Source organism: Ctenopharyngodon idella, chromosome 7 (genome assembly GCF_019924925.1).
Source record: "Ctenopharyngodon idella isolate HZGC_01 chromosome 7, HZGC01, whole genome shotgun sequence".
Taxonomy (NCBI): Eukaryota; Metazoa; Chordata; class Actinopteri; order Cypriniformes; family Xenocyprididae; genus Ctenopharyngodon; species Ctenopharyngodon idella.
The window spans coordinates 27,945,282-27,963,883 of NC_067226.1; the positions used below are offsets into that span (position 1 = coordinate 27,945,282).

General features: G+C 36.0%; 2 protein-coding genes across 12 annotated transcripts in view; one reads left to right on the plus strand and one right to left on the minus strand.

The window, feature by feature from the left end:
• LOC127515292 (Fc receptor-like protein 5) overlaps positions 1 to 18,602 on the minus strand; it is a 487,356-nt gene that overhangs the window by 239,289 nt on the left and 229,465 nt on the right. The window lies entirely within an intron of this gene.
• LOC127515290 (Fc receptor-like protein 5) overlaps positions 1 to 18,602 on the plus strand; it is a 241,516-nt gene that overhangs the window by 185,712 nt on the left and 37,202 nt on the right. For 7 of the 11 annotated variants that reach the window (XM_051898773.1, XM_051898776.1, XM_051898775.1 and 4 more), the window contains 3 exons: positions 2,383 to 2,661; positions 14,288 to 14,578; positions 17,672 to 17,959. In XM_051898773.1, coding sequence (XP_051754733.1) covers positions 2,383 to 2,661; positions 14,288 to 14,578; positions 17,672 to 17,959 — 858 coding nt within the window. The remainder of the gene's footprint in view (positions 1 to 2,382; positions 2,662 to 14,287; positions 14,579 to 17,671; positions 17,960 to 18,602) is intronic. The other 4 variants (XM_051898781.1, XM_051898782.1, XM_051898783.1 and 1 more) reach the window with 2 other exon arrangements.

Below are 18,602 nucleotides of genomic sequence, written 5' to 3' on the forward strand. Positions count from 1 at the left end.
CGCACTCTGAATCAACAGTCTTTTATTTCCGCTCTTTCTCATTTGTAAAATGGCTCCTTCCTTAATTATTTCACTCATCATGGAGAAGCACCCTCCAGTGGAGAACAGCACTCACTACAACAGTCCTAAGACTAAGGCTGTGTCTGAAATCTCCCCCTAGACCCTTAAAGGAACACTCCACTTTTTTTGAAAATAGGCTCATTTTCCAACTCCCCTAGAGTTAAACAGTTGAGTTTTACAGTTTTCGAATCCATTCAGCTGATCTCCGGGTCTGGCGGTACCACTTTTAGCATAGCTTAGCATAGATAATTGAATCTGATTAGACCGTTAGAATCTCGCTCAAATGACCAAAGAGTTTCAATATTTTTCATATTTAAAACTTGACTCTTCTATAGTTACATCGTGTACTAAGACCGACGGAAAATGAAAAGCTGCGATTTTCTAGGCTGATATGGCTAGGAACTATACTCTCATTCTGGCGTAATAATCAAGGAACTTTGCTGCCGTACCATGGGTGCAGCAGGCGCAATGATATTACGCAGCGTGTCTCACAAATGTCTCCATGGTTGCAAGGGACACTCCCTGTGCAAGCAGGGGTCACATGCGCTGCGTAATATCATTGCGCCTGCTGCACTCATGGTACGGCAGGCTAAGCTATGCTAAAAGTGGTACCGCCAGACCCGGAGATAGGCTGAATGGATTCGAAAATGGTAAAACTCAACTGTTTAACTCTAGGGGAGTTGGAAAATGAGCCTATTTTCAAAAAAAGTGGAGTGTTCCTTTAAATAGGGCACTATTTGAGGGGACAGCCATTTGTAGTGGTGTCTGAAACCCTAGTGGACGATGTTGAGTGCACTCATTCAATCCCACAATGCACCACAATAACAAGTGTACAACCGATGCACGCTCAACAGCTAGAGAATACCCATAATGCACTGTGAGAGTCGCGCACGGAATGAATTTCCACGGCTCGCCAGGAGATGGCTCCCGCAACTGAATCAATCATCCATTCATTTTCCAAACCGCGCTGGTCCAGTATATTATCATACAGGTCTAAATTCCTTTTTAATTGATCATTAAATCATTTAAAAGGTTTGAACATGCTAGTTCAACATAAATATTCATTACTACTGGAGCTGCCAGTTTGCTACATTTCAAAAGATTATTAAACAACAGCACAAACTATGTGAAATCGGCAGCCCTTCCAGTGCACTCATTGTCCGAATTCACTCACTCCTTTCATTCACTCCTTCAAGTGGACTATATTAGTGGAGTAATGTAAGGAATAGTGAATGAGGGAATAGGGGGCGATTTCGAACACAGCATTAGGGTCCTGGCCTAAAGACATCTATATGCCAATATTCAGTTAGTCATAGCGCCACCTGCTGGCAACAGGAAATAGCATGCTTCACACTGTAATTTACTCCCAGAAACACGTTTGTATATGCCACAAAGTATCAAACATACTACAATAAAGAGTTTTCTACTGACGCTTCAGACCATGATGTCAAATTTTACTTTTAAATCTGCTGTTTTAATCTATTTCAGTAATATAGGGACATTTAGCCCTCCTAAAATGTTCATTAGCCGCCCTTTCCATAAATAAATTAAAATATCTGTCAATATCGGCTACTTACTGTGATTTTTTTTTTTTTTTTTTCAATATAACTTTTCCATTGCATTTTAACGTTGACATGAAACGGAAGCTGCGATTGTTTTTCTTCCCTGTTGTGCCGTATATCCGAGTGAAATGGCTTCTGGAACAAATGTAGGGCGGGACTTGATTTTGTCCATGGAGAAATGATTGTGTGGTTGTGGTTTGCTATTGGTGGATCTCATTTGAGTGACAGGTTGTCCCACCCTCGAGCCAGTAAACACATCGTCAGAGAAGAGAAGGGATGTCGCTGCAAGAGGGAGGGGAAGTTATTCTGATTAAAGATTATGAGGCATGTGAATTAATAAAATAAAAATAAAGTGATGTGCATGAATAAATCACTTATAATGAATATTGCAATATTCTATTAAAAAAGGATTTGTCACTTTTGATTTCATGGTGGCTATAGTGAGAGTGACAGCTGCATTTTATAGCTGAAGTAACTCAAAACTCTCAGGACTCACATCAGCATTAAACAGTATCTGTGAGTGAACAGAAACGGACTGGAAAACTAGTTCAGTGTGAGTTCATGCAGTGAGAGTCACTCACACTCATGTCTTGTGTGTGTTTGCATGTTTTTGTGGAGGTTTTGGTTTATTATAAAGTCATGTCAATTGTGACAAGACTGTCCAATGTTATGGACGTCTCCATCTTTGCTATTTACTTTAGATAACATCATAATGATTAAAGAGTTTTAAGTCACTTTATGTTTTTGTGTTTCTTCACAGATTTACCCACACCTACACTGACTGTGACACCAAACACAACTGTATTCACTGGAGAGAGAGTCAGTCTGAAGTGTGAGATAAACTCTGATCACAGTGACTGGAGATATGAGTGGTATAAAGGCACAAACAGTGAAATGTTAAAGGATCCTCCTTACACTGTAAATGGAGACACTCTCAGTATTCAACAAATTAAAACATCTGATCAGGATCAGTACTGGTGTAAAGGAGAGAGAGATGGAAAATCATCACAATTAAACTCTGTTTCTCTCTCTGTGATGGGTGAGTTGAACATTATTTTCCTCTGAAACTCACTCGACTAAATGTATGATCAGGCGTGTAATTGTGAGACTGTGGTTTTGTTTCTGGTTTTGTTTTTGTTTCCACCTGTTTCTCAAAAGAATGTGAAACATTATAAACAAACTGTTACGTGCATTGGTGTCACATGACCTCATAACACTTTATGTTTAATTCAGCGATTAGTGTCCAGTTATCAGCTCAAATTAAACCCTATCTATCAAATGAGCTCTACATAAACTGGCAAACTTACTAAGAATACTTGGCTAGTATTGAATATTAAACATTACCAGGTGAAAAAATAAAACATATGCATCGATGAATCATTCACAATAGGATCAATAATATGCAGTAAATATACTGGCAAAGTTTTTTTATGGTGTGTCGTGATACAGCAATACAGTAACTTTGCCCTGCACCCGACTTGTGTTTGTTGCATGTATTTGTGGAGGTTCTGGTTTATTATAACAAAAACTGTGTGAACTGTGATAAACTGTAACTTGTAAACTGTGATTTTCCAGTGTTATAGATATATCTCCATCTATTATATTTACTTTAGTCACTGTCACTATATGGTTATGGGTGATATTAATTGATTAGAATAGAATTGATGAGAATAGAAGGACCTGAGTGAGAGAGTTCAATACAGACGAGTTTTGTACTGAAGTCAGAGAATAATGTGACTTACAGACAATGATGTTAAATGAGTTCATGAAGTCTTCAGATAGTCTGTTGAAGTTGATTCAGATTCAGTTGCTCCTCACATGAGCTTTTACCAGCTAACAGCGAATGTTCTGGCAAGGTTCGCTCAAAGATATGAACAAATGTTCTTCCAGTAATGATAATAGAACGTTTGATTAATGTTATCTGGACTTTAATTATGTTCTCAAAAGGTTAGCACAGAAACGTTATTTATACATTGTTTGAAGAATTTTTTTTTTTTTTAAATGTAAAGTTGGAAGAAAATGTTCTTGTAACATTTTTTAAACATTTAGGCAAGACAATTTTACATACACAACGGTAATTCAAAGTTCTTTACATAAAAAAGGAATTAAATAGATGCATTAGAAATGAAAGTAACAATAAAAGCAGAATAAAAAAATGATTAAAACGATTACTAAATTCGGGACATCCCTATCTGAATGGAAGTGTTTCGGTTTGTGATTTTACGCTAGTAGCAACACACTGGCTTTTCCAGTGTCTCTTCACCCCTGACGGAGTGTGAAAACTTATACACCTGCTTTACACAAGTGTATATTTACACCATCCACAACTCAGAGTCCTGGTGTCTGGACTTAAAGGTTCCAGCTGCAGGTGGCATAATAGCTAAACACCAACTCACCATGTTTTGAATTTACCCTAGGTGTTATCAACAGGTATGATCATTTGGATCTGAGAGCTCTGTTTGGTTTCTATTCTATCAACATATCTGCAATGTATTTTGGTCTGAGGCCATTATTGGATTTGTTTACAATTAAAAGTAATTTAAAATTGATTCTGAATAAAACTGGAAGCCATACTGTAAGTGTTTAGACACTCTTTGTAGATGTTACAATGGATTTCTAGCTTTGTTTTCTGCCACATACGTTCAGCTTTCCATTTACTGCATTTTCTTTTCATGTGTTTCCCCATGGTGCCGTACGCTTGCTATTAATTTTCCTGATCATAGCAGGTGCAATTTCATCACATGTTGTATTGATTTTAGAATTAAAGTTGTCAAAGAGAATATCAACAGATGTAGATTTGGTGTCATGGAAATAGCGATCATACAGAGAATGTTAGGGTTCTCATTTATGTACTGCTTTTTGACTGTTGCATATCTGGTTTCAGTCATATCGAATGCTGACATAAAGAAAATGCAGAAGTGAGCAGACACAGCCTTTGTCGTGCCTGTCAACATGATTCCCAGATACTTAAAAGACAACTCTCCAACTTAAGTGATACTTGTTTACACTGAAAAACATCTATTCCACCACCTTTCTTTCTAGATCTGCAAACACCCATGAAGGTGAAGTTTGAAGGGGCTGACTCATTTAAAATTGTTGCACTGCAGTTGTTGTCTAGCCAAGTTTCATTTTTAAAACATAAAATCTAGGTTGTATGTATTAGATCATTGACTAAAAATGAGTGAACGAATATTTAAAATAGCTAACTTTAGAGTATTTGTTTCTGGCTCCACATCAAGGTTGCAGTGATGTTTAATAGATCATAGATTAAATGCATTTGCCCTACGATTCACACAGGCCTTAGTCTGTCTCTTACTTAGAAGTAGGAAGAGGTACTGGCACTTTGGGTTTCCATTTACTCTGGAAACCTCTGTGAATATTACTGCTGTTGTAGCAGGGACTCAACACACATATCACTCAGTTTGAGTTGTTTTTTCCGGGACTCACAGAACTTGTTGTTTTTTTCCTCGGCTGGAACAGATGAAGGGGGTTCAGGGCTTGTCGCTGTGGCAGAGGCCGGAGGACTCTGTTACGGGGAGAAGGTGGAGGGGGCGAGCCGGGTGGGCTGGCTTTGGTGGTTGTGGGGCCCGCCATTTTTTCAGTGGAATCTGACAACTAACTTCAAATGAATAAGGTTGTGATTGCTGTTTTAAAAGAACATCCTTGGAACATGGGAAAGTTTTTTTTTTTTTTTAGCCTGTCCCGCAGTTATTGTTCCTAACTTTTCTCTTAAATTATGTAAAATTTAGTGCTAGAATTAAACACTTTCAAAACAGTGTTAATGAAATCACCACATATTGTCATTAGTATTTGATGAATGTTCTCATAATGTTGGCAGATGTTATTGAGCAAAATCACTAAAGGTAAGAGGAACAAACATTTGCAAATGTTGTGATTAGTCTGTAGTAATTTTACTTTCGCCCATCTAAGGACACTAAGTAATGTAGTAATTGGTACTCATGTCACCGCTGATGTTGTGATTTTTGGATCACACGTCACTTAAGGTGTGGTTATGAGTACATCAGATGACCACCTTCCCCCTCTCTTAGTATGGGGTATAGTCAAGGTCTTTTACCTATGAGAACACTCCCAACTGGAGGCTGTTCAATCATTTTTCAAATAATGTAAAGCGGAGGGAGTCAGATAATTTGTCTGAAATATTGGTGAGATTTCTAACTTGTAGAGCCTCTTCTGTATTATCAGCACAAGGAAGACACAAATGTAATAAAATTCATTTTATTAACAAAAGATAAACAAGAATAACTAACACAACTACTAAATGAATACCATGAATGATAAAAGAATAAAGTGCATAAGATACATAAAATGCAAGTGATTAAGTTGGATGTGGCTATGGAAGAGTTATGTTATCTTATGGAAAGATAAACTGTTGTTTCTCTGAAACTAATAAGCTGAAGAACCTTATTATGCATCAAACAAAATTTATTTGTTATTAGCATCAGCTATATTACCTCTAGTGTAAAATAGAAAATCATATACTGATAATATATATTTAGAACTTGGTCAGTCTGCATTTGTCTCTGGCATGGAGACTCGGGACAGGCTGTAATCACAGACCAAGACCTTACAGGAATGAGTCTCTAGATGGGTGAAGGGCAGAAACTGCATGTGGACCAAATTCCTGTCCTTCCCGGGCTTGGTACCAGGTCTACTTCTTGCCCTCTAAGAGGTGTCTAGCTGTTGTTCTAGCATCTTTATCTGTTGGCGATGTACAGTTTGTTTGTGTTCTCTGCCAAGATCCATTTAAAATGTAGCAGGAGAGGGGCTCGGCCATAAACTGTGCCCTGGAATGTGCTGTTCACCACAAGTGTTTCCTGTAGTTGGGCTCGTGACCCTTGATTGAGTTTAGTTTTTCTCCGGCTGTGTTGTGGAGAAAAGTCTTCTCTTTCTTGTAAATTAAAAAAATAAAATAAGACTTTATTGGACAAAGCAACAAAGCAGAGATGCCTGCGGGACATCTAATCTGTCTCTGACCAGGTCTCCACCTTTATACACTCTTCTTATCAGCTGTTAACCAATGGGATTACAGCTTCAAAGTTTCACCACACCTGTTTCCCACAATTAACTCCCATTCCCCTTGTCTTTCATATAATTATGGAATCCTGCCAATTGACCATATGCATGGTTACTTCCTGCACTCTAAAAATGCTGGTTTAAAAACAACCCAAGTTGGGTTGAAAATGAACAAACCCAGTGGTTGGGTTAAATGTTTGCCCAATATGCTGGTCAGTTTTATTTAACCCAACTATTGTTTAAAAATTACTATATGGTTGGCTTAAAATGAACCCAAAAGTTTGGAAATTAAAAATCAGACACATATTTACTAGAGGCAACAATAATAATGAAACTGTGAACGTTTATTAATAAGCAATTTAATAAATGTTTATTGTTTAAAATTTTCATTTTAAAGTGAAGTAATCCTTTAACAGTTGTCATGTGACCAACATCTCTTTAACGCATTTAACATTCACCAATACATTTTATTTCCAAACTCAAAAACACCACTTCAAATATCACTGACAAAAATAAATAAATAAACAAATAAATACATTAAAAAATAAAATAAAATAAAAAAAATCACAAGAAAGGAGTAAAATTAAGTCCTCAGTCAATCATGAATATATATTAGCCTTTAGTTTATAATTCCAAAACGTCTCTCTTTGATTCAAGTTCTCTATTCCCTTTCATAATAGTACTATTCACATGATCAGTACCTAGTATTATAAGGATAGATGGGTTACTATTATGCATTAGTTTAAAATGTTTTGCCATAAGATATTCTTCATTACTCCTCCTGATGGCATATTTATGTTCAGCCAATCAATCCAGTAATCGTCTTTTTGTTCTCCCAGTATAAAACACCTTACTTTGAGGACATTCCAGTCTATAAGTAACATGAGTAGTTTGACAATTAAATAAATGTTTAATAGAATAGATATTGCATGTTTGTACATTTAAAAAATTCTTTACTTTAAAAAATTCCCTACATTTCCTAAAGTACTTATTTAAATTTTTTCAGCAATTATACTGTATTTTGTCACAAAATAGACTTTATTAGAACGATTTTAATTTTGTTTTTTTTTTAAATATCATAATTTGTATATAACAGATAGGATTATTTATTATGTATGTTTATGATTAATATGAATGATATATCAACATTAATCTGTCTTGTAATGTCTAAAAATATATAATGGTTATCTGCCTAACCAGCTCGGATAGTGTATGGAATATTATTTTAATAGGTTACCCAAATTTTATAAGCATGGATGTGTCTGCCACCACATGCTGCTTTAAAGGTGCATTTTGCCTTGCGTTCATCATAACCCAGCTAACAGTATTTGTTATAAGAATGTTCTCCAAATATTCAGTGTTCGTTCTGGGAACGTAAAAAATTTCCAGTTTTCTTGACGTTAGATATAAAATTCAACAGAACGTTGATTTGTAACATTCCAAGAACATAAAAATGTCCAGTTTTCTTAATATTAGTAAAATGTTATTTAAAGGTTAGTATGATGTTCCTAAAACATTCTTTCAATCATTCAAACACCTGCTGTAAACAAGCACTGAAAGAAAGAGAAAGAACACAAACTACGATTTTCTTCAGCCACAGCCTTAGATGATGTTACATGTAATATGTATGTGTATTTATTAATTATTTGCCTGCCTTTTAGGGGCAGGAAAGGTGATTACTTTTGTCTTGTCTAGCAGATTCCTTACAGCTGCGGACCATTATCATGTGCTTAAAGGAAGCCAAGTTGCCACACTTCAACGGCGGAACTTGAGATGCCGTCCAGACATGGAGTTGCGCTCTCTTGTGTTTTTCCCTTTTTTATTGTCTTGACTAATTTCTCCCACACTTTGTTTATATTCATTCTTATTTAAACTCCCCTATTTGACCGAGAGTTGTGTTATCCCTCTTTTGTGTTATGGCAGTGGCTGTAACAGATGAACTGAAGATAAAAGACATCAAAGGGGACCTATTATGCAAAATTCACTTTTGCATGGTGTTTGGATATAAATGTGTGTTGGCAGTGTGTGTACACAACCACCCTATAGTGATAAAAATCCACCCACTCCTTTTTTTTTGTTTTAATCCACATAAATCATAAGCAGTGTCTCAGAAGAAGCCGTTTGCAGGTTCCTGGCATTGTGATGTCACATTAGCCACAGGCCCCGCCCACGAATGTTGACAGACACTGCCGTTTTAACATAGAACTGCCCTGAGCGAGTTTACACAGTCCGCCATTGCTGCGCTGACGAGAATGTCTCCAAAGCGTTTTAGGTGTTCTGTAGCTGGATGGATTAATCCACATAGCTCTCTCCATTTACTCCCTAAATCTGAGCCGCTGAAGACGAGGTGGATAAATTTTGTTTTCGAAGAAAATGCTCCCTCAATTCTACCGAAATTTGTTTATGTCTATACATGTATATACATATATATTATGTATATACAAAGGGACAATACAAAACAGAGGTTGTGCTAAAAAGTTGTTACTCAAGGATAGATTAATAAACTGATCGTGATGCAGCTTACAGCCTCCAGAGTGATACTGGATACAGCAGTAATAAAGGTGAGAGCACTTTATTACAGTTCATCGGAGCTGATTTACAGATATAAAGTTCACCAGTTTATTAAGCACCACCCGAAAAGGCATAAATTCTTTTTATATTTGTTTACTGTTAGTTGTAATGAGTGTTTCTGTGTACTTCGCTGTGTATGTTGATGATAATGCAAGGGAGAGAGAGAGAGTTTATGGATAATATTTTAATGCACACTTGCACTGTGTTTTATTAAGCTCTTACAGTGATTTTCTAGAGTGAAAATCTTATGTGTGAAGTACAATAAATGTCATAATACTCATCTGTAACATTTTGGCCATCATTCGGACGGGGTCTGGTACAACAGGCTTGTACTAATATAGTGGATAAAAACAAGAAGACAGTATAAGTTATAACCGTAATTAAACTATACCTATCTCCATGCAGCATATATTCAGAGTTTCAGACATTATAGTGCGTTTGACTGACTCCTGAAACCGGAGAATGAGCTCTTGAAGCTCTGCCCTCTTAGGCCGAGCGCAGCAGCTCATTTGCATTTAAAGGGCACACACTAACACACTCTGGGGACATCAGAGACTTATTTTACATCTTGTAAAATGGGGCAAAATAGGTCCCCTTTAAATCTCTCAATATCTGATTAAACAACTCCACAGCATTACTAGCTTCACTTATTACTAACCAGTAGGGGTGGGAGAAAAAATCGATCCATTGTGATTCTCTTTCCAACAATTCTGGAGTTCTGAGCTTAGTTTTTATTCAGATGTGTGATGCTGCTGAGTGTGCTTTAGAAATACTCGGATTCTGCTTGCTTCCTCACACACATACACCACTCGAACCTTCCGTAAAATAATCTTTCATAAAGTTCGGAAAGGTTGAAGCGAATTACGACAATCGCGGGCTTCACTGCACAGGATGTGAGAGACACGCACTTTGTGTGATGTTACTGAGCGCGGTCTCACCCGTTGGTACTTTCCTTACAAATGCTCTACGAAGGCATGTCGTTTGGAATGCAGTGGACTTATACATTTAAAATATGAAACTCACTTACAGAAGGCTGCTTTCAATTTTAAATGCTGACTCTTTGTTTGTGAAGAGTGCTTGCCCATGCGGCTGTGTGCGAGTCCGTGCAAGTAGTTTAATTTACTTGCGTCTCAAAATGGTTATATGACGCAAAATTAATGAAAACACAGCCAGTTTTGTCTTAAGGGATTAAATGGATAGGACAAACCACATTACTTATTATATTTCAAAAGAGATCCGTGCATGAATGCAACTTATTAGATCTCCCGCTGTCTGAGATGTAACAATCCAACGACAGTAAACATGAGAAAGAAAACGTTCAGATAATCTTAAATACTGAAAGCACTCTTTGTTTATTGCTTGTAATATGTTCTGTTGCTCCTCTTTATTATTTGCTACTTTCTTGTATGTTTTGAAGTTATATTAGTTTAAAATTCTTAACACAATTGTTTTAATTTTTTTCAATTTGTAATTATCTTAAAAAGTAGGTCTACTTATAATTACTTATGTAAGGATATGTAAATGTAAGGATTTTAAGGTTTTTAAGTTGGTAAACTAATTATTTAATAATAAAAAAAAAAGTAGATCAAGAATCGTTTTGGAATCGGACCGTGACTCCCAGAATCGGAATCGGATCCGATCATGAGGTGACTAAAGATTCCCACCCTTACTAAACAGACTGACTTTATTTCTCACACATCTACAGAAGTTCTTCTTGAGAATTAACAGAAGTTTAAATGTTGATGATTTGTTGAAAATGTTTTGTTTGAGGTCACTATCATGGTGATCAGCGTTTGCTTTAGTTGGGCTCTTGACCCTTGACTTTTGTTGAGTTGCTGCTTTATCAGCAAGTGCACAGGTTTATGGAAAATGTTTCTTCATTGATAAAGTTGATCAACATGTTTGCTTTAACAGTCAAGTGACTACATAAAAGTGGTTTAAAAAAACTACTTTTTCAGAGGTTTTGCTTACTTTTGGAATTGAAACTTTATTTGAGAAGAACGTAATACATTTGTAACACTGAAGTGATTTATGTAAGATTGTCTGAAACTATTTAAAAGTTAAATACAACATACTTAGACATCAGCACTCATCATACAAAACTCAACAATGGTGACAATAAAAAAAATAAAAAAAATTCAGCTGCATAATTTATTCATGCTGCAGTGCATGCTGGGAGCCATAAATGTGTTTTGTATGCTGGCATGAAGCATGTCACCATTGTTGTGTTTCATATGCCAAATGTTGATGTCTGTGAGTGTATAAATGGCACAAATCATGTTTTAAACAAAAAGTTAATGACAACATTAATTATACACTCAAGGGAATCAACATTCACCATCTGAAATGCAACAATGGTGTTACAAATTATTGTTTTCACATTGGTCGAGTTTTATACTTCTCAATAACACTTCAATGCATAAATGTTTTCCATAAACCTCCGCAATTGCTGAAAAAGAAGCAACTCAACAAAAGTCTAGGGTCAAGAGCCCAACTAAAGCAAACACCAATCACCATGATGGTGACCTCAAACAAAACATTTTCAATAAAACACCAACATCTAAACCTCTGTTAATTCTCAATAAGAACTGTAGACGTGTGAACATCGTTTTAAATCAAAATTAAGTTGAAAGAATGTTTGAGGAACATCATACCTTTCAAAAAAAAATTCTCTAACGTCAAGAAAACAGGACATTTTTTATGTTCCCAGAACGAATACTGAATATTTAGAGAACGTTCTTGTAACAAAATTCTGTTAGCTGGGAAGTTACTGAAAGACCCAAGTGATAACTTTTTACCCATTCAGCCCTATATCCGGAGAGTGTCTTGCGTTCAGAAGGTGGACGTGAGCTCGAGTTATTGTTGTTGTTTTTTTTTTGTTTTTTTTTAATGCAGATTTAAGGTGCATGTTCTCAAGATTCTATTGCTATAGAAACAAAGAGCTAAGATGCAATCCGTGCAAATATGCTATTTCTTGTGAAATGTATTTCATTATTATTGCTATTAGTATTATCCACACTGCAAAATGCTTGTTTGTTTAATTATTGAAGTATGTATGGGCCTACATAAAAAATACGGGACAAATTGTGCCCTGTATTGATTTGATATGGGACGCATCATTTAATCTTTAAACAGGACGGGTGGCATTGTGGCAACCCTACGATAGCAGCAATCCATTACTGAGGATGCTCAGGGTTTGTGGGGATATTGTAAAATGTTAATCCATTTCTTTGTGATTTGCTGTTATCACAGCCCACAGCACAGCAGATACGGCATGTTGCAACTCGGTCCTACAAATGGCGCCCGTACCACTGTGTGACGTCACATGAAATCATGAATAAGGGGCTTTCGCACCGGAGGAACCTTTTCATAGTTCCTAGAACTATTGGCTGAAGTACCCGGAAAAAGCTCTGTAAACATATTTACTTGAACATGAAAAACATCGATAATGGCATTAACCAAAAATGTTCATTAACTGAGTGATATTTAAAAGTGATTTCAATCATTTTGACAGACAATAAATATTGTATTTGCCTGCTTTATAAATATTCCAGTAAATTTTGCTAGGGATTAAAAGTGAAAAGGGGAGACAATTACATTTTAAATCATTCTTGTGAAAACAAACCTGGAAATAGACGTGAGGATTTGGGGAGAAAAGTTAGAGATTATTAGTGCATTCCAGTCATTATGTGATATACAGGTGCATCTCAATAAATTAGAATGTCGTGGAAAAGTTCATTTATTTCAGTAATTCAACTCAAATTGTGGAACTCGTGTATTAAATAAATTCCATGCACACAGACTGAAGTACTTTAAGTCTTTGGTTCTTTTAATTGTGATGGTTTTGGCTCACATTTAACAAAAACCCAACCAATTCACTATCTCAACAAATTAGAATACTTCATAAGAGCAAAAAAAAAAAAAAAAAAAACATTTTTAGTGAATTGTTGGCCTTCTGGAAAGTATGTTCATTTACTGTATATGTACTCAATACTTGGTAGGGACTCCTTTTGCTTTAATTACTGCCTCAAAGCCCAGGTTTCTTTTCTTTGCAACACTGCTTCAGTGTTATTTTAACACTCTGTAGTGTGGACACATATGAACACTGAGGGGTGTTAATTTAACACTGGGGATTTTGCTGTATGGCCATTTAATCAGATGAACTTACACTGAATTACTCATTTATCTGGATTTTACTGTTGACGATTTGACAAGATCCAGGATTTTTAGGTTCTTCGAAGCTCGTCCTGGAGTTGCTGTCATAGCAACAGGTCTGTAAGCTCAACCCTGCTGCGGAGCAGCTTATTTCATGTAAACAGGATTAGATTTCATCTTAAGTGAAGGTGATACTTAAAGTTTGTCCCAGGACTCCCAGCCACTGCTACTTCCTTACAAGAGTACACTAATGAACTAGAGACAATAATAATTTAGAAAAATGCCATTAGAAAAATGTTCTTCACCTATAAGAAACTTTGATTGATGCTGTCATGTAACAAATCTGCTTCACAGGTAAAATCAAATGAACTGCCAATTACAACATTGGAATAAAATGTAGAGTCTGTACAAATACTAGAAATCATGTAATAATGGAAATAATTGGGAATCATGTAACAAACTGTACACATTTCATTTACCTGTTATAGTTTTATGTCGTTTTAGACGCTTAGCTGTTTTCTTATAAAGGTCCAGAAATTCATCAAGTTTTTCGTCAGGAGTGTGATGTTCTTAATGATGTCATTACTTTGCTGTCTTGCCGCCAGCCAATCGCTGCATTGCTGATCATGTTTTTGAGTATCGATATATCTGCCCTTTCTGATGAACACAAGAACACACAGTAATCTCAGACAACTTAATGCAGATATTTTAATCAAATCCGCAAATTCGTTTGAAGAACCAAATCAGCCAGAGATCAGTTATCAGGATTAGAAGATCTGGCGTCTGTGAAATCATCTCAGGTGTATTAAGCAAGATATGAAGAACGGACCACAGGAACTCAGACGATCAGATCATGTTTTCTGATTAGTTCACTGAAAGAGCTCTCTCTTCTTCTTTCTTCACAGATTTACCCACACCTACACTGACTGTGACACCAGACGGTCCTGTATTCACTGGAGAGACAGTCAATCTGAAGTGTGAAATAAAGTCTAATCACAGTAACTGGAGATATGAGTGGTATAAAGACAGTAAAGACAATAATGTGATTTTAGAGAAGCCTGAGCATCACACTGGAGACACTCTCAGTATTCAACTAACTGCTACGTCTGATCAGGGTCAGTACACGTGTAAAGGACTCATAGATGGAAGATCAGTTTCATCACAATCAAGCTCTGCTGTTTCTCTCTCTGTGGAGGGTGAGTTGAACATCATTGTCCTCATAAACTCTCTCTTATGATCACACATCTGATCGAGAAACTGTGGTTTTGTTCAGAATGGAGCTGCTTACTAAATTCAGTACAGTATATACTCTATCTGCCTATTTCTTAATAGTATGTGTGAAACAGATCACATTATGCAACAATAAATGGTTTAAATTGTCACATGACTGTATTGCATGTTTAAATCAGCACTCTTTTTCACACTCTTGACTTTAGTAAATACAATCTGCAGTTATATGTGAATACAAAAGAACATACATGTAGGCTAGATATGAATATCAGTGTTTTATTTAGTTTTTACCAATAATTACAAACATTTTGATGTAATTAATACAAATTGAGATGTGTTTTACATAGAAAATAGATGTTTTGTCTGCATTAATGTGCACATTGAAGCTCCAATAGCAATTGGTTACTCTTTTGATAATAATTTCAGCTTTCTGTGTGTCAGACACATTTTTAGAAGCACAGCAAAATCACCAGTGTTAAATTACCAACCCTGGAGTATATATGAGTCTCATCCACAGGTGTTAAAAACTAACACTGAAGCAGTGTAGGATCTACTCTTTGTAGTGTCAGCTGTTGAATTGTTCATGCAGTTCATTAAATGGTTCACTTTACAAGTGATGATTGACCATTAGTGATGAACACCTGCTGTTAATGAACAGTTTAGATACACAACTGATGTAAAGCCAACACACACACAATACAGCTTTGGATATAATTCAACCTCTTAATACCTCATGACAGGATGATTAAAACAACTTGTTCCCATAATAACTTAATAAAAGCAAGTTTATGTCTAAAAGCTGTTTATTCAGATTCAGAGGTTTAGCTCTTGTCAGTTTGAAATGTTTAAAATGTGAAGTCACCATTGTGATCAGTGTTCCCTTTTGTAGGGCACTTGAACCTTGGTTTATGATAAATTATTTTAAGGTCAGCCATTGCAACAGTGTTTTAACAAACTCATTTGCACAGAAGAAGAGTGATGCATATAGACTTCACCTGAAATCGCCTGATTTGATATTGAGATAATGTAAAGTGGAAAATTCACTGGTTTCATCTGTTTGGTAACACTTTAGAATACTGATCCTTCATTAATGAATAACTGCACAGGAACAAATGAGTAATGCATTATTAACATTCTACTGCCTATCATTAACTAACAAGAAACTCTGATTAATGAGTTAGTAAGTAATAGTGCTCAGTTGAAGGTGGTAGTTCATTATTAGCTAATCAGTAACTACTATTTTTTTCATACCTCCCAGAGAACTACTAAAAACTACTATATACAGGTTCATAATTAATGTGAATAATGCATAATGTATAATTAATTATAAAGTAAAGATCATGGTAACCCTTTAGTAATGAGTGAAGTATTACCAAATCCTTACCCATCTAGATTTCAGAAGAGACTGCTAGTCAAGTAATCATGAGGAGCTGTTGTTAATCAATACTAGCCCGTTTACATACACACTTTTTTGCCATTCTGATTGATGGATTCCAGTTGACTGTTTACATGGGATGCTATCTAAACTGATCTGGTGTTTACATGTGCTGACGCTTTCAGTCGGAATCATTTTGTGACATGACACACACAGCTTGTCGGATCAAACTAGTACTTTTATCATTATGAACTTTTAGTAAAGTAGCATTTCCTGGAATACTTTCACTTGTAATTCAGAAGTAGTACATCGCTGTATTGATAGTTTAGGTTAACTGACTTAATTCTTTCCCTGATGCTAGTAAAGAGGCCATGAAGTGATGCTAAAGAAACTTACCAGAAACGCTAACATTAGCCTCATCTGAGGTCTCCACATCAGGGGCTTCTTGAAAGCCCACATCCACTCTGTTCTTTTAACATACTGATTAATATGTATGTCTCCATTGCACTCCAGTTTGATTTCGCCACCACTGCCTTTTTGTATTCTGACGACTCACTCCCGATACATCTAAACTAGGCATGCGCAGAAGGATGTACACTTAAAGTAATCGGATCAGCTCATTTGTATTGTGGAATATTTCATTTGATCGGTTCATGAAAAGGTTTATGAAAAGGTTCTCAGCTTAACATATAAAACATAAAGGAGAACAAAAATAACACACTTGTTCACTGTAAGTCTCATGATTGTTTCAGATGGTCTAATGTTGAATCACATTAAACCTGTAGTGAGTTTTCAGATGGAGGAGAGACCATCACTCTCCTCTCCACATGGGGTCCGTTCTGCATACATGGGTTACTCATTTATCTGGATTCTACTGTTGATGATTTGACATGATACAGGGTCTGTAAGCTCAAACCTGCTCATAAGCAGCTTATTTCATGTAAACAGGATTAGATGGCATCTTTTTAAACAAAGGTGATACTTAAAGTTTGTCCCAGTCACTGCTACTTTCTTACAAGAGTACCCCTAATTACCCAGGGACAATAATAATTTAGAAAAATGCCATTAGAAAAATGTTCTTGACCCATAAGAAACTTTTATTGCTGCTGTCATGTAACAAATCTGCTTCACAGGTAAAATGAAATGAACTGCTAATTACAACATTGGAATAAAATGTAAAGTCTGTACAAATCCTAGAAATCATGAAATAATGGAAATAATTGAGAATCATGTAACAAACTGTACACATTTCATTTACCTATTATAGTTTTGTTTTGCTTTAGTCGCTTAGCTGTTTCCTTATAAAGGTCCAGAAATTCATCAAGTTTTTCGTCAGGAGTGTGATGTTCATAATGATGTCATTACTTTGCTGTCTTGCCGCCAGCCAATCGCTGCATTGCTGATCATGTTTTTGAGTATCGATTTATCTGCCCTTTCTGATGAACACAAGAACACACAGTAATCTCAGACAACTTAATGCAGATATTTTAATCAAATCTGCAAATTCGTTTGAAGAACCAAATCAGCCAGAGATCAGTTATCAGGATTAGAAGATCTGGTGTCTGTGAAATCATCTCAGATGTATTAAGCAAGATATGAAGAACGGACCACAGGAACTCAGATGATCAGATCATGTTTTCTGATTAGTTCACTGAAAGAGCTCTCTCTTCTTCTTTCTTCACAGATTTACCCACACCTACACTGACTGTGACACCAGACGGTCCTGTATTCACTGGAGAGACAGTCAATCTGAAGTGTGAAATAAAGTCTAATCACAGTAACTGGAGATATGAGTGGTATAAAGACAATAATGTGACGTTAAAGAAGCCTAAGCGTTACACTGTAAATGGAGACACTCTCAGTATTCAACGAACTGCTACATCTGATCAGGGTCAGTACTGGTGTAAAGGACACATAAATGGAAGATCAGTTTCATCACAATCAAGCTCTGCTGTTTCTCTCTCTGTGGAGGGTGAGTTGAACATCATTGTCCTCATAAACTCTCTCTTATGATCACACATCTGATTGAGAAACTGTGGTTTTGTTCAGAATGGGGCTACTTACTAAATTCAGTACAGTATATACTGTATCTGCCCGTTTCTTAATAGTATGTGTGAAACAGATCACGTTATGCAACAATAAATGGTTTAAATTGTCACATGACTGTATTGCAAGTTTAAATCAGCACTCCTTTTCACACTCTTGACTTTAGTAAATACAATCTGCAGTTATATGTGAATACAAAAGAACGTACATGTAGGCTAGATATGAATATCAGTGTTTCATTTAGTTTTTACCAATAATTACAAAGATTTTGATGTAATTAATACAAATTGAGATGTGTTTTACATAGAAAATAGATGTTTTGTCTGCATTAATGTGCACATTGAAGCTCCAATAGCAATTGGTTACTCTTTTGATAATAATTTCAGCTTTATGTGTGTCAGACACATTTTTAGAAGCACAGCAAAATCACCAGTGTTAAATTAACAACCCTGGAGTATATATGAGTCTCATCCACAGGTATTAAAAACTAACACTGAAGCAGTGTAGGATCTACTCTTTGTAGCGTCAGCTGTTGAATTGTTCATGCAGTTCATTAAATGGTTCACTTT